Source organism: Triturus cristatus, chromosome 3_1 (assembly GCF_964204655.1).
Source record: "Triturus cristatus chromosome 3_1, aTriCri1.1, whole genome shotgun sequence".
Classification (NCBI taxonomy): Eukaryota; Metazoa; Chordata; class Amphibia; order Caudata; family Salamandridae; genus Triturus; species Triturus cristatus.
The window spans coordinates 346,272,928-346,293,788 of NC_140583.1; the positions used below are offsets into that span (position 1 = coordinate 346,272,928).

The following is a 20,861-nucleotide window of genomic DNA, read 5'->3' on the forward strand; positions in this document are numbered from 1 at the left end:
TATATATATATATATATATATATATATATATATTATACACACACACACACACACACATATATATAAATATATATATATATATATATATATATATATATCTTCAGTGAAGAGACCATAGTTACAGGAACGTTATAGTTGACATATTACATCACTGATAACATGGTCAGTGACATCACTGATGGCATCTCAAATTACATCACTGATGACATCATCCTGTGAGTGGGAGTGCTTTCTAAAAGTTACAGTGTTTAACATATGACATATGAGTAGGTGTGTAAGTGGTGGATAGAAGTATGGGTATGTGAAAGACTGTATATGAGTGAGTGGGTGTGTGAGTTTCTGTATGCGTGAACGCGTGAGTGTATGAGTAAGTGGGTGGCTGTGTGAGTATCTGTATGGGTAAGTGAGTGGGTTTGTAAGTAGCTGTAATGGTGAATGAGAAGGTGCATGAGTGGCTGAATGGGTGACTGAGCAGGTATATAGGTGTTTGTATGGGTGAGTGACAGGGTATATTAGTAGCTGTATAGGTGCATGAATGGGTGTATAAGTGGGTGTATGAGTATGTGTGGGAGTAGCTGTATGGGTGAGTGAGTGTGAGATTGTATGGGGGAGTATGTGCTTTTCTCAGTGACTGTATAGGTGAGTGAGTACATGTGTTAGTATATGTATGAGTAAGTGAATGGGTGTATGAGTAACTATGGGTGAGTGAGTGGGTGGGTGGGTGTGGGAGTAGCTGCATGTGTGACTGATTCAAGATGTGAGTGGCTATATGGGTGTTTGAGTGCATGTGTAAGTGGCTATGTCTGCATGACTGGATGGGTGCCTGGCTGTATTGGTCAGCGAATAGGTGCATGAGTGGCTGTATATGTGAGTTACTGGTTGGGTTAGTGGCTGTATGGGTGAGATGATGTGTGAGTGCCTCTATGAGTCAGTGAGTATGTGTGTGAGTGTTTGTATGGGTATGTCAGTAGTTGTGTGCGAGTGGGTGTATGAGATGTTTTATGGGGTATATATGGGTGTGTGTGGTGCTGTGGATGATCTCATCAGTGATGTAATCAGTGATGTCATCAGTGAGGTTTCTGACCAGGTCATGAGTGATATAATATGTGAGGTTATAAGCTGTGCATTGAGGAGGCTTAAGCTATCGTTACCTTAGCTAACTATAACTGCTGAATTTCTCTTGTTTTGTACTAGTGAAATGTTAGCCTAACTAGAACATCCCTGTAACCTTTGTTTTTTTTTAGAATTTCTAAGGTTTGCTATTTTTTTATTTCCTAACTGTAACCGGTTGAGGTTTGATTTCTGTGAAATGAGCATTCTACCAGACTGAATCCTGCCCTGCTAATTATCCAAGAGGAGACCGCTGTTTTGTGCAACAGCTCTACCCAGCGGGGAGTACTTTCTACTGGTTAATTAGAAAGTGCAACCCGTTGGGTAAATATATAGTGCGTATCCTATGCTACAGCTGTCTAGGAAAAACACAGAGGAACTGTCTCTAGAGACCTTGTCTGTCTGTAACTTTGCCAATATAATTGTTGGTCAAGCGTCTTATAACTTTACAAGGTGGAACTGCAGAAAAAACACACTTGGATGATTTTACAGAAGTAAGTGCTTCTTTGTTTGGTGGCGATGCAATCGTATTGCTAGGCATCAAGACCCGTCTCCAAAATCAGCAGGAAGCGCTCTCTGGGACCTTTTAGTAAGCTGTCCACCATCCTGAGATAAGGGCAGGAAGATGTTGCGTTCCGCTAATGCAGCTCCTCTGGAAACTGCACTTGCACAACTTCCATGGCTGCCCTTTAAGGATAGAATATCCTTTAAAGCACTCAATCAGAAAGGACGACACTACCTCTTTGAATTGATCAAACCATATCTTACCAAAAGGCATCTCAAACCCTCAGGCACAGCACTGACATATATTCCGAAGGTCAGCATAATTCGCCTGGGTGGCAGCTTCTTCAGACTCTTGGCTGAAGAAGAGGCTTTCTGTGAGGGTTCTAGCAAGGGGACACTCCGATTGAAGTAACAAGGCAGTCTACAAAAATCCTGACATAAAAATCCTAACCTAATGTATATGGGGTGGGGCCAAATGGGCGATTCTTCAAGGCAAATTTCCATAATCCTACATGAACAAGATCTCTGGTCTTAGCAGCAGATGACAAGAAAGAAACCGCTCACCACAGACACTACGTGAGATACTGCGCTCGAGAAAAGTAAGGTTGCAAACACCCCCCTTCATGGATTACAGATAACTTTTCCATGGAAATGCAGAGAAAACCCACTTGCTTTGCCTTAGCCATGCATTCGGAGTTAGGATGATTAGTAATTTACAGAAGTTGAGCTTCAATGTGGGCACCTCCTTTGCTTATATCTGGAAGTGCTTCCCATTGAGGTTTCATTTCTGTGAAATGAGCAACTGGAGTACATTCTACTGGCTAATTAGTATGTGCTACCTCGTTAGGTGACTGTATAGTGAATCTCCTACACTACATCGGAGTAAAGGATGCCAAGGAAATGTCTTCAGTGACCTTGTGTGTCTGCAACTTTGCCAATGTGATTGTTCCTCAAGCGTCTTCACCACATAACTTTGTAAGGTGGAACTGCGGAGAAAACACACTTGGATAATTTGTACCTTACAGAAGTAAGTGATTCTTTGATTGGTGGAGACTCAATCGTATTCCTGTGCATCAAAAAGCCCTTTCTAAAATCATTGTAGAAACGCGTCAATAGGGCCTTTTAGTAAGCTGTCCATCAACCTGAGAAAAGAGCGGGAAGATGCTACATACTGCTAATGTATACAAGGCAGGGCCAAATGAGCATGGTTTCTAGGCAAGTTTACATACTTCTAGTGTTTAAAAAGTTAGAACACTACCTCTGGTCTCAGCAGCAGGTGACAAGAAAGAACCCTCTCATCACAGACACTATGTGAGATATTGCGCTTGAGAAAAGCAGGAATGCAAACACCTCCATCATGGATTATAGATAACTCTTCACAGTGGAAATGCAGAGAAAACACACTTGGATGATTTGTACATTACAGAAGTAAGTGATTCTTTGTTTCGCGGAGACGCTATCGTATTCATAGGCATCAAGACCCCATCTCAAAAATAGGCGGGAAATGAGCTATGTGGGCCTATTTTGTTTTTGTATGGGGTCCCCATACTCCGGGCCCCCCCTTATACTATGGGAAGGACAGCCCAGTGTGCAATGGAACCACGGGGGGAGCCTCAAGGCCTCCAGGGTCCGAGCCGGCTTGCCACCTCCTGCGGGAGTTGGCACTGCTCTGACAGACAGAGGGCTGCTCAAAGGCAGCTCCCTGTCTGTCAGTGCAATGTTTTCATCTGTTTCCCTCCAAGCGTACAAGGAAACAAATGAAAACTCCACTTTCTGCAAGTCGGAGCGGTTTGACAGCTCCGGCTTGCAGAAAATGGAGATTTGTTTGATTTTACTTGGTGGGAGCAGTCAGCTCCCACCATGAAAAGCAAACAGCTACCTCAAGAGGGTGGGCACCTCAAGAGGTAGCAGGAGTCAGCACTAGGGAGTGGGGGTCCCCAGGGCCATCCATGGGTTGACTAGGGGTGCTGCGCGGCCCACCTCCATTGTAGTATGCCACAGGAAATTGGTAGTCCCCAGGGCTGCGCGTGGGGGGTGAGGTGCAGCCCCTGCATTAAATTAATGTGTAGCCCCGGGCAGGTGGTGATCCAGCCAGCATTCATATTAAGTGCCTCGGGACGTGGAGGTCTCCAGGGCCTGAGGGTGCTACCCTGCATTTAATTTTAGAGAGTTGGCCTGGGGAGGTGGCGGTCCCCAAGGCTTTCTTAAGATTAAGAAGGGGGGGCCACGAGTGCCCCCCTCCTTTTTCTAACTCCTCATACCCCTGGGACCAGGCCCATTGTGGGCCGATTTCAAATAAAGCGAATCGTGGTAAAATTGAAAAAAACTATGTTTTTAGTTCCCAGGAAGGTCCCTCTGGTACCCCACTACCACATCTAGGGGTCAGAGTATTCGTACCCTGCCCCCTTTTCTTTATGTTGAATGTGTTTTGTGGGGCTCGGCTCAAGCAGAGTCCCAAGATGGCTGCCAACACTTCTTGGTTGAAGTGTTGGCAGAGAATCAGATTACAGAACGGGGACTGTCGGATCCATGGAGGATCTGCGTCCCCATATATACAAATTTAGATTTCAGTTAATATCTATAAAACTAATGAACGGATTTACACCAAATCACAAAAAAGTGTGAACTGTGGAACAAAATCTACTTTTCTGCCAAATTCAGTGTAATTCCGTCCAGCGGTTTGGGCTGTCATTGTGTTAAAAACTCCCATAGGAATTAACATGGGGCAAACGCTTTTTGGGACCCTTCTTTTTTCTAGGACCCCGCCTGACGGGCCACCCCGAAACTTTCCAGACACAAGCTGAAGTGAGTGTCATTCTTTTGTGGAACATTTCGTGAAGATTCGTCAACCGGCGCCAAAAGTATAAGCAAGTCAAAAAACACTTTTCCTATAGTTCTAACTACCACCAGTAAGTAAATATTATATTCTAAAAAATCATGCATTGCCAACGAAGTCCCTGGCACTTAAGGGAACTACTTTATGTGTGGATATGCTCCCTGTGAAAGGAAAATTGCTGTCAATCATTGTGACATTAACTAACAGATGAAGTGGACTGGCCTCCTATATTTTATGCTGTAGTGGGCAGAAGAAATATGTGATTTTAACAGTAACAGCCCAATGGGTGAAGTGGGCTAACTAAAAGCTCCTATAAGTATATTAGGAATATAGGTTTAGTAAAATCAAAAGGCTTCTTGACTAATGCCAGACCAGATAACCAAGCAATGGCAAAGGTTGGTTGTTGCCGTCTGCCTTTTGACTTTGTCAACGCTTGTTTTGCTTTGCACGAGTTTACTGTTGGAGAAACTGCTGGGGGCCACAACGATCAAAAAATATATATTTTTTTTAAAACACACATTGGCTAAAAGCAAAAATATTTTTGGTCTCAAAAAGGATACATTGCCATAGTGGTCTCTGGCACTTCAGAGATCTACTTTGTGTGTTGATGTACTCTTAGTGAAAGGCACAATGCTGTCACTCATAGTAGAGCTAGGCAACTGCTGAAATGGGCTAACCTACTTCCCAAAGCTGTATGTTGTAGTGGGAACAATGACACAAAACACAATAACAGACCATTGGATGATGAGGACTGACTGAAAGCCCCTTTAACTGATATAATACATATATTTTAACTAAATCAAACAGCATTGTCTAATACCAGACCTACAAATGAGGGCATACCCAAACTGTCCTGAATTCCACAATATTCAGTACTTTACTGTGAAGCCCTTTTTGTTAGCCAGGAAGATGTTCACATGTTTCAAAATATGCAAAAAACTTATTTCTTCTAAGGACTAGAAAAATATTCCTTAGACAAATTAAAAAAAACATTCTTGCCAGTACCTTTTCCGCTTGATTCCAGATCTCAATTTCTCCTAGAAAATTGTCAGGCCTTGTAGAAAGGTGTAATTGAAAAGTAAATCCAAATACAGCATAAACTGATTGCAAGAACTGTAAGCAGCCTTTCATTTCGTCTCCGATCTGAAATGCGAAATAGAAGCACAAATGAGTTAGACTATTCATAATGGCCAATAGCAAATTACTAACCACTTTGGAGAAATGGCTGCAGCCTAAAGCTGGAAATGGATATACATGCTTGTAAAAGTGGAAGAGAATGACATTGTTTGCTGGACTGAAGTATTTAGCAGCCTGAAACAGATAACAGTGATCCAGCATTCAATTATATTAAACCTGTTACAAACGTTTGCAAAGGTTAGATTCTGTTGCTTAGTAGGATGTATACTAATGTGCTCATTCAAAGTTCCACTGTACAAACAAATTGAGCGCAAGCTGCGTTTGCATCTGATTTTAGATTTTCAGTTGAGCACAAATTGCACATGGACCAGGGGGCTTTACATGCACAAAACATTAAAAGGTATGGTCACTAAAACGACAACATTGTGTTATCTCAAAACTGAGAGAAAAAGCTGACCAGGGTAAAACTACAATGGTGCAGTAAGGGTATTCCTCTGGCTGTTTTATGACCCAGCTAAAACATCAGGTCTCAAATAAGGGGAAAACGGTTTACCCAAGGGGACACCCTCAATGGATCACCTCCTTCCTCTCTGGAAGAACACAGAAGGTCCATCTACCACCATTCACCTACGAACCCAAAGACATCATGTGCGGTGTCCCCAAGGATTATCCATCAGCCCCACCCTCTTCAACACCTACATGACCCCTTTGGCTAACAGTGTCTGATCCCATGGACTCAACATCGTATTCTACACAGACAACACTCAACTCTACTTCTACGAAGACCCTAGGACCTCCAGAACCAATTACCCCAAGTGCATGAGAATCATTGCCAAATGGATGAAGGACAACTTCTTGAAGCTAAAAAAGGACAAGACGGAGGCACTGATCTTCGGCAACACCACCACTCCTTGGAGCGACTCCTGGTGGCCTTCGGAACTAGGACTTTCACCCACATCGACCAACCACGGCCGGAACCTCAGCATCATCCTGGACAGCAAGCTGACGATGAAGTCCCAGATCAACGCAGTCTCCTACGCTTGCTTCTTCACACTTTGCATGCTACAGAAAATCTACAAACTGCTCCCCCAGGACACAACATGCTCTATCACACAGGCCCTAAACACCAGTCGCCTAGACAATGGCAATGCTCTCTACGCATGGATCACCAGATACCTCCTACAGAGACTACAGACCATACAGAACGCCGCAGCCATACTAATCCTCGACCAGCCTCAACAAAACCACCGCACCCCCCACCTCAGGAACCTCCACTGGTTCCCCATACAGAAGAGATGCCAATTCAAGTTGATGATCCACATATACAGGGCACTACACAACCAGCTATCAGCCTACATCAATCTCCACCAACCTTCCAGACAGCTTCGCTCCACGTCCCTTTTGCTCACCTACATCCACTTATGCAGCAGTGGAGGACACTCCTTCTCCTGCCTCACAGCTAAGACATGGAATGACCTCCCCCTGCAGCTACGGATTTCAGCCTCTCTAGCAGAATTCATAATGGGCAGTCAAGACCTGGTTGTTCGATTGAGCTCCTCAGGTCGTCAAGCACCTGGAGATTAGGTGTGCTATAGAAATCGACTGAATGATTGATTGATTTACACTACTCATTGTTCAGTGCTTCATGCTTTTCACCATTTCAGAATTGGCGAAAAATATACCAATATCATGAGAGCTGGGTGCTTTACTGCCTACGTTTTAAAATGTGAGAAACAAAACAATGGGGAATTTTCACAACAATCTATTGCAAAACAAAACATTTACCCACAGCTGATGTAAAGGATATGAAAAGCATATTTGTGAAGGGCATAAAATAAGAACATACTACAATCCCAAATGTAAAAACTTTGATGGGCTGCTCTTTTTAAAAATGTTTACCCTAAAGTGCAGAATAACAGCCCCCATTAGTAGTACCTGATCCATTGTACAGAAAATATGAGCATCATCCTGTTGGAAGCGTCGAACCCGGGTCAATCCACTTAATGTTCCAGACAGCTCATTCCGATGCAAAACACCAAAGTCAGCATATCGAATTGGCATTTCCCGCCACGATCGTGGCCGATGGGAAAACATTAAACTACAATCGAGCAGACAAACATTGATTCAGTCATAGGAGTAGAAAACATTTATGGTAATACATAGCTATTGAACAGTTTGATATGCATAGCTGGAAACCTAGGTATTCATCTGCTGAGGACATGAATTTTCAATTTATCACAATTGTTTCTCAACTACAAGGTCATAAACCCAGCAGAATAAAGCCTATGGTTCTACCCATGCCCAATAGAGTGATGTCCAAAGAGGTGAGTATGTCCACCACGCAGATGAACCATTCACCTAAGAAATAGACATATCACAACTTTGTGCATGCAGAAAAAGTTCAACTATGGGACTTATGGGTTCTTATAAGTTTATTCCATTTTTGATAGCCTCTATAAGCACAGTTAGGCAAGAGAATGATGCTTGCTGCAATAACGGTTGGGAAACAACACAGCCCCCAGAATTGTAGCGCAGATGTGTGTTGTACTACATTAGCTATCCATTAAAATGATCAAACTAGCACAAGTGCGCTACATTTGGAAAAGATCCCACCAAAATAATCAGTTTTGCTCTTTAAGATAGACAAAGGTTTATTGTCTCTATGAGTATTTATTTGAACCCATGGAAATGATGACCAACTTCCAATTTTCAGTGTACGCCCACTCATACTAGTGCATTGCTATTTGTAAGCATAGCTACTGTTACGAATTCTTGACAGTGATCCACTGCCTGACATAACGTAGTCTTCTCTCGACAAATATACAGAAAGAGAACTTTCAATGCAGAAAAATTGTTATGCATGCCACGCCACTGGTGTGCCTCGATTACTAAATATTAATTTCATAAGTACTACTAAAGCATGAGAGAATTTGGGATTTCAAAAAGGGATTTTGAGTAGCTCTTCTAACCTAACAAGTATGTGCAAAAAAAACCCATCCGAAGGCAGAAACAAATTACATTACCCAGTCATTCAGGTTAATATAGTCACCCTATGTTGGCTTAATGGACCTGTGCACACTTTCACATTAGGCCCGTTAGCCAAATGATGGAAACGGCATAAGCAATATACAAAGACTCTCCGGTAGGGCTACTTTACTCGGACAATAATGTTTGCTTTTGGTAATCTGCTGGAGGTATAGTGTGCCTACCTAGATGTCATGTGAACCAAAGGCTGGCAGTAAAAATCGGTGTTTCATGGTTAGTAACTATACTTACCAATGTCCTGGGCAGTTCATAGGTTTAAGTGCAAAAGTTTCCTTCTCGACCTCAAAAGAAAACATGTTCTCACTGTAATGCTGCCAATGGCCTGAGGTTTCCCAGAGTTTGCTGTTGTAGATGTTGGGAGTTGCCACTTCAGTGAAGTTACGTTTGATGTATTCTTCCTGGACAAAACCAAGATGAATCCCTTGAGATTAATTGTGATAACTAATACGTCTTTATTAACACACTGGAATAACAAGTTCTTCCACCATGCAATTCGTACTCATTGCCATATGATTTTGCTTATTTCGTATTGATCCATCAATTCCCGTTCTTCAGCAGAATCTCAACAAACCAGAGGTGTTTTAGTTAAAACCACGTGGGCATATCATAGGACGTTCTGTTTAGGTCAAAATAAATGCTCACATGCTCTGTTCTTGAACGATTAGAGCCATGAGCAAGTTAACTTTTAATAATATCTCCTCACATAAACCTGTGAATGGTAAAGAAGTAAGGTGCCCATGTGCCGGTTAGTTGCATTACTGCCACTACAAGTGAATAGGGAAGCCAATTTAGGTCATGTGCTAGACACTGGTGAAAATGAGTTCCCCAGCTACATGATGGCTTCAATGTAAAGAGGGATGTTTGGTATCAAACATTTCATATTAATAAACCCACACTGATGCCAATGTCGGATTTATTAATACATGCACACAGAGACGTGCCCCCTGAAAATCTACCATCCCCTGGTGCTGACTGACTCGCTTTCGGCAGCCCACCACCAGAGATGAGTGTCTGACCTCCAAGGGTGAGGGGGCCTTTGCTCTCCGGGGGCCATAAAACAAGCCTGCTTGGACCGAAGGTGCTTTGCGCCCCGCTACAGGATGACCTGCAGATTAATATGGGAGGTTCACAGCGCCTACTGCCTTTGGTATGTGGATCTGGTGTCTCTCACTCGAGAAGAAGTGGACTCCCCTAGACCCCTAAATTCAATGTTATGGGGAGCCCCTGGCACCACAGAACCATATACTGATGACCTACAAAGAAGGACACTGAATTTCCCTGTCAAAACTGCACCAAAGAAGCCTTCTCCTGCAGTTGTGTCTCCAAAGCCTGGGAGGACTGCCTGCCTTCAATAAAGACTCAAGAACTCCTGTGGAGCAGCGGAGCTGCTTCCCTGCATCCTGCAGTCACCCAAAGAGACCTGATAGGACTCCAAGACCATGACAACCTGACACCCGCAAGCACTACTGCACAAACCCGAGCGGAAGTGGGCCAAAGGTGCCAGCGTGCTCACCCAACCCTCCAGGAGCAAAGCACACCTTGGACTTGCCCACTGACTTCCCGAAGCCGCCTGCAGCACCTGTTTACAGGCCCCCTCTCCCACTACTGCTCCATGTGATGAAAATCCAACACCTAAAGAAACCTCTGCACCCGTCGCTCCTGGAGAAGAGGACCAAAGATACCCACGCGTCCCCGAGCATCGTTAGAGATGAGCCCATTTGCTGGTTCAGATTGACTGGTTTCTTTGTCCACGCCTGCAGCCTCTTTTTGACTGAACTGATCCCCATAGGATAACGTTGCCCCCCCCCCCTTCCTCCACCTCCCCCCGGTGCTGAAAAGCACCTCTGCATCCGGCTGCCCCAGTTCTGCCCGAGGTAACACATTGGTGCTGCTCGGACCTTGCCCAATTTTCACCTTAACTCCAGGAGATCGGTCCTGTAAGTCACTGAGAAGTGGCTGAATGCAGTACATGTTTTGCACCCATGGGATAACATTGGGCACACGAAGAGAATTATACCTCTGCACCCGGCCTCCCCAGTGCTGCCTGGTGTGACCTCTTGGAGCTGCATTGGACCATGTACTATACACACCTCAAGTCCAGAACACTGGTCCTATAAGTCATTGTTAAGTGACTGTGAGCAGCACATGTTTTCTACCTAGGTGAATGTTGCCAGAAGTGCTTCAAATACTATTCAAAACCTGGTTACAACAAACCTGCAATTTTAAAAAGTACTAACCGGATTTTGATGATCTTAGTGCCTAAAGTTATTTAAAGATATGCGTTATTTTTTATAAATAGTGTGGATGTCCTTATTGAGTCGTGTGCATCATTTATTGACTATTGTGTGTATCTGCAGATGTCTAACACTCCTCTTTGGTAGGTCTAAGGCTGCTCGAGCACACTAGTCCCTAAAAGAGCACCTCGGAATTGCTAGAGCGAGCTCCTGTCTGCTAGTAAGGGAATACCTGAATTCTTTGCACAGTACAACTCTTTTTGGTATACCATATAAAGAGCTGGCTTCCTATAGGTAGTTTCTGTTCACTAGTCGTAATGCTGTATTAAGTGACACCAACAGCATCAATTCAAGGTACGATCGCTGTACGGGTCCATATACATCAGGTTTAGCCTTCAGTACACCAATTTGAACTATGTTATTCAGAACATCTTGTGTCAGTTTTACCATACATATTCTTAGGCATCATGCAGGAGGTGGATTTTCGTACCAACGGATGGGACCACAATATCTTACTCATTCAAATCGGGTATGAGCTACTACCTCACCTCTGCAATGCCAGGCTCTTCAAATGCTTTTCCCCCAGAGGGCTGTCTGTGCATTCAATTACTGTACGTAAGAGAATCTGTTAGGGTTTTGCCTTCCAGCTGACCTCTCATATATCCAATGCAGTGTTCTTTATCAGCTATACAATAGCTTTGTTTCTAACGTAAGCAGTATGCCTGCATCTGATCTCTGCAGTACTCTTTGCATGGACCTAAACTATGCACTGTACATGCACCTGGCTGGCTTTTACAGTATCCCTGTTCCTGACATCTGTAGTGTCCCTGTGCCTGGCCTGTGCAATATCCATAATCCTGGCCTCTGTTTTAAACATGATCCTGGGCTCTACAGTATCCACGTGCCTGGCCCCAGTAGTATTCATAATCCTGGCCTGCAGTAAACACAAGACTCGTCTCTGCAGTATCCACGTGCCTGGACTCCACAATATTATTTCAAAAGGCCTTCCTTGTAACACTGATCCTGGTCTCCGTAGTACCCTTGTTTCTCAACCCCGCAGTAGCAGTTCACCTGGCCCCACAGTTGGACTTCGACTGGCCTCCACGTTGTCCATGCACCTGGCCTCTGCAACGTTCGTACAATCTCACCTCTATTCATTCATTTATAACTTTATTTCGATCATCGAAGATCATAAAAGTGAAAAAAAAACATAATAAAAGCATCATTCGTTGTGCATTTAAACCCACAAGTCAAAACCATCAAAGCTATGGCAATGTACAACTGGATCAAATTCTCTTTGTGTAGAACATCACACCAGTCCCATAAATTGACTGTATGGTAAAACCTATACAGTTCCTTAGAGCTACGCTGCGGAGTCAGAGTTTGCTAACAGGTGGGCCTTTCACGCAAATTTTGCATTAAAGTTTAAATTCTTCTTAGGGACCATAAAGGAACCTCAGCTTACAGCTCTTTTATATCCTAATGATGTGTAAAATAGCAATAAGCCACTAAGCAATAAAGTGCAACATTTCTCCTTTGGTTCCTAGACAATGTCTAGCATACCGAATGAAATAAAGTGCCATTAAGATACAAAATATAGCTATTAAAGTGCTTAGAAACATTGGTTTAAAATACAATCGCAAAGTCAGAGCAAATGAGAAAGGAGTACATAAAAAGATATATTTTATCGATGTATCTATTTTCTGGACTTCTGATGAGGCCAAGAGATCCCTTAGGGGTTCTTGGTAGGCTGCTAGAGCAGTCGAAGTCCAAAGTCTAAGCCAATATAGCAATGGTCTGGTCTCATCTTTCAGTGAGATCTTCCTAAAGGCAATTTCGAGAAACCGGGAGATCAGGGGCGAGCTTTTTGGGAGGGTAAAAATAGATCTTCCGCTTAAGTTAGGATTTTGCAGTTTGCGCATACACAAATCTCCGAGCCATAGAAGATGGCTCCCAGCACCTTCACGTTATAGAGCTCTATGCCGGGGCAGCTCTTTTTGAATGAGTTGGTTTAAAGATCTTTGATAGTCAGAGATATAATGTACTAAAGAGCAGTGAGATGTTTGTACCTGCATAGTCCAATCCAGGTTTGGTGTTCGTATTAGAGCCAAATAGTCAAAGTTAGAAACCTGCTCTATAAGATCATTGTTGGCATATAGCTTACATTTAAAATGTTTGTTTTTTGCAGGGTTAAATACCATAAATTTAGTTTTTAAGCCATTTAGCTCTAACACACACTCCACAAAAATTACTGTAGTCATTCAGTGGCTGCTGTAGACCTTTAAGTGATTTGTTATCAGCAGAGTATCCTCTGCAAAAAGTAGAGCAGATACTCTCCTCCCTGCTACTTTAGGAGAGTTACAGCCATCCCTATCCAACCAATCCACCATATCATTTATATATAGTGAGATCAAATATGGTAATAGAAAAAAGCACTTTGTGGCCCTTTTCCAAGGCCGTACCTCTCTACTCTGGGGGTAGGCTAACCAATATCGCTAACTGCTCTTTCTCTTTATTCACCACCATCGCCAAAGCCTCTGGGTGTTTTTTTGACTCAACCCGATATGATAGCTTTACAATTATTAGAAAGCTCAACATAGCCAACTTGTGTACAACCTTGGATTTGCGTGGCATGTGCTAACTTAGCCAGCAGCGACATACTAAGGGCAATGAGGTCACTGTCGGCCTCTTCGATAACTACCATATTGTGCATGGAAGACCAACCAGTCAAACTGATTGAAAAATAGTCTCACCTCTTTATATACATTGCTTATGACTCTGCTAGTCTATTGCCTTAGTATTTGCATTATGTATTGCACTAACTCATTCCACCTTATGCTTATCCAGGAGAAGTAACTGCTCTAGCTGTCCTTGAAGTAATGATTTAGTAAATTCCCTGGTCTTCATTATTGATACTTGTGAGGTTTGCTCCAGTCTACCTAGGTTCACCTTCTTATGTAGCACTTCCTTTTCAATTGTCATTTTCATTTTTCCTGCTCCATTCTATCTACTGGGTAAGTGGGTCCATTCCTCTGGCAAAACAAATTCTTACAACTGATTGCCATAATATTTTCAGTATTCTACTGCTGCTTAAATAAAGTCATGCTGATTCATACCTTGTAACAAAAGCCAATTGTATTTGTCCTGGCTGGAATATGAGCCATGGAGTTTTTATAGCTCTAATACCTGCACAAGAATCTCAAACTGCTCTCAGTAAACCAGAGATATATTTCCTGTACAATAAAAAAGGCTTTTCCATCTGCCTATTGGTTGATTCACAAGCAAGGCTGTAGTGCTTCAAGAAACATGAAAGCTTGTAAAAAAAACTTCAAAGGAGACATCAACTAGCCCAACAATATGGACATATTATTGCTGAATTTTCTGTCTAAATTGACTTCCTCCCAACGCTTTAAATACAGTTTCATCCTTGCCTACATGTTTGTATTTATTGCTTATTCTTTCCACAGAACTTGCATTCCTCTTTATGCCCATTTAGTCTAATCACAGTCACGGGCACTAACAAACTAAAAATATTTCTTCCTTCAACCTCAAAGTCTTCATTGAAATATGGATTAGTAACTTATCAAGCTGGTTTTAGCCATGTCATCTCTAAAACCAATTGTGTGGAAAATGTAAGTAAGAGTAATTACCTTAGCACCTAAATTTAACTTAATAGGATTTTACCTCTGCTAACAAAACATTTCATAAGCAATCAAATCTGTCTTGAACAAGTGGATTTTAGCCTGCAAAACACATCAGCTGTGTATTTAATTGCATTGCATGTGAACCAGAATCCTTTTGTGAAATGAAGATGTCACTCATATTGGAGAATAATCTGTTTAAGATTAATTTCTTCTGAAATGTGTAACCAATATATTTTGAATAATTTTGATGAACGTTGTACAATTATCGAATTTCACACTAATATTATTTGAGGACTTTGTACAATCAAGGATTTTATGCTACATTATGTATTTTAATAATATGTCTAAATGAGGGGACTAGTTATACTAATAAAGTGAATATATCATGTTACAGCTGGTACTCCCAAAGCAAAAAATTGTTTGTTAATAGATGTAACATCAACCTGACCACATATATCTTAAAAGTATCCAAGACTGCTCAATTTCAATTCAACCTCATGCGAAAATTTAAGCCATCCTTTTCACATCAACATTTCAGGACCACCTTTGAAGCACTGATAGTATAACCCTACATGGTGCAGAATTACTTACTTGCAGGTCTACCTAAAAATGCTATACTGCTATCCTATTTGCAGCCTTACAACTTGTCAGAGAGGCAAGGAAATCAGACCAACCTATTCTTGAAGATCACTACTCAATATACAGTGTTCGATAGAATGCTTATCTTACAAAGATGTTTGACATGGCAGTCCTGCTTACTTAATAGACAACATGTAGTTCAATTAAGAGGACCACATTTTGTCTGATGCTGGAAATCTCTAAAATAGCAAAAGCAAAACTTGAAACCAATGGAACCATCTCCATCCATATATCAGATCCAATTATTCCCGGCTTTCTTTAAGAAGTACTCTGAAGAACACCCTTTTCAAAGTTTTCACTGTGAAACTGTAATGCTCTCTCTATCAACTCTCTTTACATTTATGTCACTACCTTCCTCAACACCACGTGTCAAATTGTGCCTGATTCTCATTGTATAGTTATTGTATTTCCTGTTATTTGTGAAGAGCTTGGTAACAATGTGGTTAGCTCCAAGACTTATAAATAAGTATAATGAAAATTATTAAACAAATACACTGTACAAGTTACGTGCCTCATTCAATCTAGTAGAACCTGGAACTCTATACTTGCTTCTAGTAAGTAGGTATGCTTGATGCAATTCCAAAATAAGATCTTTGACCAATGGAATCTGGCAATGCTTTTCAATTACAGTATGAATAATTTTAGAAGAACTGTTTCTACGGAGGGCTGTGCACACATGGTTTCCTTATATCCTTGTTAATGTCCGCAATTCAGCCTGGGTATTCTATTCAAAAGAAAGAACCTGCAGAGCTTGATAGGAGTCTAGTTTCTTATTCTAATTCCATTTTTAGTGAGTGATCCAGACTAGCCAAAGAGTTCCGCAAACCAAAATTTTGTGTTGTGCTTGATCACATTTTTCATTTCAGTGCATGAGAGGTTCACTTTTCTGTTAAGAATCTTGTTAATTGGGCTAGAGCAGTCTTATCAGATAAAAACATACACATCTTTTGATATTTTTATTTGTTGCCTGTATATACATTACACAGATTATTAAAGGGCCATTCTAGAAAGGACACACTACGTCATGCCATGAACAAACACTTAACTATGCAGGTGCTCATATACTTTTCCTTATTTATTCCTCCCTAAAATAGTCTCAATTTCTTAAGTCTTTTAGTCTTTATCCATCATACAAGAAAGCATGACAGTTGTGGGCTGGGCTTTCCGTTACAAATACTGTCATATCAATTTCTTCTTGCAGACAGTGACTTTTCCAAGATGATCCGTTAAGGAAGCACAACTCAAGTGAATAACGTTACAGACCAACTACCTCGCCTGCACACATCTAGCAACCCAAGATTTATGCAACTCCCCCCCACAGTTTTGTTTGTTTTCTACAGCCAATCCCCCACTGAACAAGCTGTATGCCAGTCCTCATGTCAAAACCTTGCCAAAAATGTTTACTCTCCCAGATAAGCAGTCTGCTTTCACTTGTAGTTTCTTCCCCTTTATGCAGCAGGACTTCTCTTCTTTATGCGGACTGTTTGTAATCCCCCAGACCTCTCCCCCCAAAAAACGCAACATTGACTCTTGATATTTTCTAGATATGGGAGGGAAGGTCCCAGAGGTGGTCAAGGAAGCCTAGAAGCTACACTGGATGCTCCTTCAGAGAACAGCAACCCACAAGCCCTGTTAGATCCGCTCTCCTGTAAATCGATTTTTAATCAGTCAATAACCATTAGTTTTATGCTAGAACCATACAAAAGTTAGATTCTGCTGTCATATTCACATGATACAAATCAGAGGGTCATTGCCACCTAATAGCAAACATAACACTCCATTTAGTAATACATCATTACACTGTATGGACTCTCTTAGCTACACTGTCCACAGTAGATTGGTCTTTTCGAGCCCCGTTGGAGGGCATTTTGATGATCTTCACAATAACAAAATACTTTATAGACTCCTTGTATTCAGTATACCATATAACATTCTGAACAGCAGGACAATGGAAACAGTAAGAACCTTTCAGTGTTTCCTAAGGTGCACAAAAAATGATTAGTATTTCTCTGCTCAACAAAAGATTCTGACTCTCCAACATGAGAAGTTAACAGACTGGCTATCTTCTTACAACCTTTTACCCACTATGCTAAGAAGCTTGACACATGCTGACAAGAGCATCTCAGAGAAAAATCAACGCTTTTGGGAAAGTAGTGTCGATCCTCCAGGTTTTAAGTAGCACCAGAAATTCTTAGTGTGAGAAATGAATGCTATTCGCTTTTAGAGGAAATGACTGATGTTGATATCACACTGTAAAGCCTATGGATCTGAGAGGTGGATGGGTTGGGATGATGATCTGCTCTTACTGCAATGAACTGGTGTGGCATTTTCAACCAAACAGGACATTTGATTGTTATCGTACTTGGTGCCAAAAATGCAAATATTGAAAAATAACAGTTGTGTACATTTCTGAATGTTGATGATGGACTTTATTTTTGAATCATAGTTTTTCTTACAGGGACTGAAAAGATGCTTCTTATTTATATACCTCATCACTTGAGTAAGGACTGGTCATGAATGACGGCTTGCATGGTCACCTTTTTCCTGTGACTAACGTACAATTATTGTTTCAAACCTATATATGGCAGCCTCCATTTTTGCTGTGCAATTCCTAGGCTACTGCACTCAATTGTGAGTTAGTTATAACTAAATTGAAGCCTAAAATTTATAAACATGCAGCTAATCAATGCAAAGTGTCAATATACTGGTAAACAAATCGTATTTTTTTCCCAAATTTACCCTGGCAGTTAAGCCAACTTCATATATTCAATACAACTTACCTTTATAAAATCAATGAGTGTATTATAGAGAAAGGCACCTCTGGGAAGAAAGAAGCAGCTCCCTGGGCTGAGGTCATGGAAAAAGAATAGCTCCTGCTCCTACACAATCCAAATAAAAGAATAGATGCTTAGCTCACAAGCAAGAAACGAGATTTACTGACAAGGAGACACCACACGGCACAGTAGACTGAAAATTACACTCACACAAAAAGCCGGTGGGTACATCCAACACAAAGATATACCACATAGTCAGCAACACTGTGAACATTCTAACTCTAACCGCAATGATAGGGACATTCCACCATCCTACAAGATTTGTATGGAAATTATGAAGCCCTTCAGCTGTACGTGTCCCAAATGAAAGTAAAAATGAGTTCCATTTCTAAGATAGTGCCCCATACCTTATAATATCACAACAGGTTCTTCCTGAAATCGAACAATGCTCAACATTCTCATGAGACAACGGGTGTCACACATCTTCAGGAATGGACCAGAAAATGATACACAATACACAGTAAGGTCTCTGAGAAGAAATCCCAGTAGTGGAAATCGCACAATTTAAACTGCTCACAGAAATACATACAAACCCACATTACCAATGAGGACAAACATTTTTACATATTCCTTTAGAAGAGTCTTCATCAAAAAGGAATGAGTGATCGATCAACAGATCATAAATCTAGAATGACAAAAACTCCATTCCAAGGCTCTTCAGACCACAGTCCCAAATATCCTCTTCAAGAGTGATGGTATCTTGACACATTAGTTCTGCTGAAACCAATTATGAAAGTCATCTAAAATTACAATTTGCCTAGCGCAGCATCAAAGTAGACTATTTTACAATAATAGATGGAAAAATTACAAAATTATATAAAATACATTTTTGAGTATCACATGCTCAAAAATATTTAATGGATAATTATCTGTGCTAAATAATCATTTACAGCATTACGACTTCAGTGAGATGTGGCAGTAAAGCAAAACGATATAGAAACATGTCCTTCTTAAATGTGGCACAGGCAACATCAATGACTTACATACATTACAACATTTATCCCGGATTGGTATCACTTGTCCAGTGTAAATCATTTAAATGGTCACGATCTCCAGTAACCTGGTCACACTAGTTGATTGGTAAAACACAAGCCTAGAGGTGCAAACTTCAGAGTCTCTATGGCTCACTCAGACAAGCTACATTGAATTGGTTAGCGATACCAAAATTCCGATATTAGAATGGAATGCAACTGTTTCATATTTTTGTGTCCTCCGCCAAGTTTTTGAGGTGCGTCAAATGGAACATTGTAGTCTTGCAGCAATCAGTGATCACTTACGTCATCAACAATCTGCAAACCATTCACCTTTTTTGGGCACAGTAGACTGATCAATAAAGCATATGATGTTCATTACAATGAGGACCTGTGGCTCTAAGACTAATGTGATGGTCAACGCCTTTTTCTTGCTGCCTTCTGTCTCGAAGTTAAACTCAAAGAGGATGATGTTTATTTGACTAATTTTCAATTTCAAAGACCAGTAGTTTAGGAACTAGGATTCCTTGAAGAATAAATGTATGCCATAGTTAAGAATGCTAACCAAAGCTAGTCAACCACCAATCAGATCTCGCCGCTGTAACAGGGGTTCACTAGCAATGCTGTAGTACAAATGATCCCAAAAATGTTGCAATTTTCTGTAAAACGTTTTCTTAATCTCAAAGAATCACTTTGAGTTACTTTAGTGCCACAGCTTTCCATAGAAAAGGCCAACCTTAGCTACACATGAACAGAGTAGTAGTCATCTGTGGCTAGTTGACCAAGGGTGTTCTATATGCTCGATCGCAGTGCAACAAATGATAACACTTTTTTAGCATATTTTAAATTCTCCATGACTGCGATCTACAAAATCCCTTTTCTGAGTCAGAAAGGTTTTACTGACTAGCACAAGGGGTTCTGAGACTCATTAATGAACTCAATTAGGAGGGAGTATAAAAGGGACGGCCTTTTATAACTTTGAGTCGCGATGATATGAATCAAAGGTTTGTTGCCGACAACTGATTTGGAGTGGTATCTTTCCCCGAAAGGCGTTACAACAAACAAAAGACAAGAGTGGAGTGGGAGCTATCCCTGAGAGACAACTTCTCCTTTGTTAATCGAGTAGATGGCTTCATGTGCAGCGCACACAGTGGCCCGGGGGACAACAACAGTCTACCTCTCTTGTCTTCCCCAAACAAAAACATTCTTTAAATGTCAGCACCTGTCCTTTTAAGAGAAAAAAAGTTGCATCAAGAAAAAAGGTCGTGGGGAACGCAAGAGAAGGGATGGAGATTGAAGTATGCTGTCCGTTGTTGGTCACCAACTATGTGTTCATAGTCAAGTGCAGGGGGTTGCAAAGAGCGATTTTTCCCAATATTCATATGGCAGGTGGTTTTGCAACATACTGTGAATCGACAAACTGCAATGTGACTTTTGAACAAAGGCTGCATAGCAAATTGAATACCTGTTTACAGTGTTCAGTTTGCACAAACCGGTTGACTAACAGGAATTAGTACATCAAGCCTAAAGTGCTCACCATCCACTTGCTTTAACTATTATTAGAATTTGTGATAAAAAGTGTAAGAATAATTGGTTTCCCTTGTGTAATGAATTGAGCCTACTTCCAGTGAACACAGTGAAAGATATCCCGGATGCAGTCATATTGTTCCAGTCCTTACTAATTAAAGGGTATTTAGGGCCAGTGTCACATTAAGGATTTTTGGGACCCCGGGCAAGATGTATTTTGGGGCCCACTGTCCGAAAAAGTTTGAATTTTACAACCCATAGTGAGGTAACTGAAGTTAGTAGAATGGAGTAAAATATTAAACTATATTGAACTGTTAGAAACATACTCACAAAATGGCTGATCTATATCTTGGCCAAGGCCACAAACAACCTTAAGCTTT

General features: G+C 41.3%; 1 protein-coding gene across 1 annotated transcript in view; it reads right to left on the minus strand.

The window, feature by feature from the left end:
• LOC146860237 (threonine--tRNA ligase 1, cytoplasmic-like) overlaps nucleotides 1–20,861 on the minus strand; it is a 177,998-nt gene that overhangs the window by 62,309 nt on the left and 94,828 nt on the right. Inside the window, exons 10-13 of the mRNA XM_085644066.1 lie at nucleotides 17,930–18,028; nucleotides 8,864–9,030; nucleotides 7,523–7,685; nucleotides 5,456–5,593 (exon numbers count right to left, since the gene is read on the minus strand). Coding sequence (XP_085500192.1) covers nucleotides 5,456–5,593; nucleotides 7,523–7,685; nucleotides 8,864–9,030; nucleotides 17,930–18,028 — 567 coding nt within the window. The remainder of the gene's footprint in view (nucleotides 1–5,455; nucleotides 5,594–7,522; nucleotides 7,686–8,863; nucleotides 9,031–17,929; nucleotides 18,029–20,861) is intronic.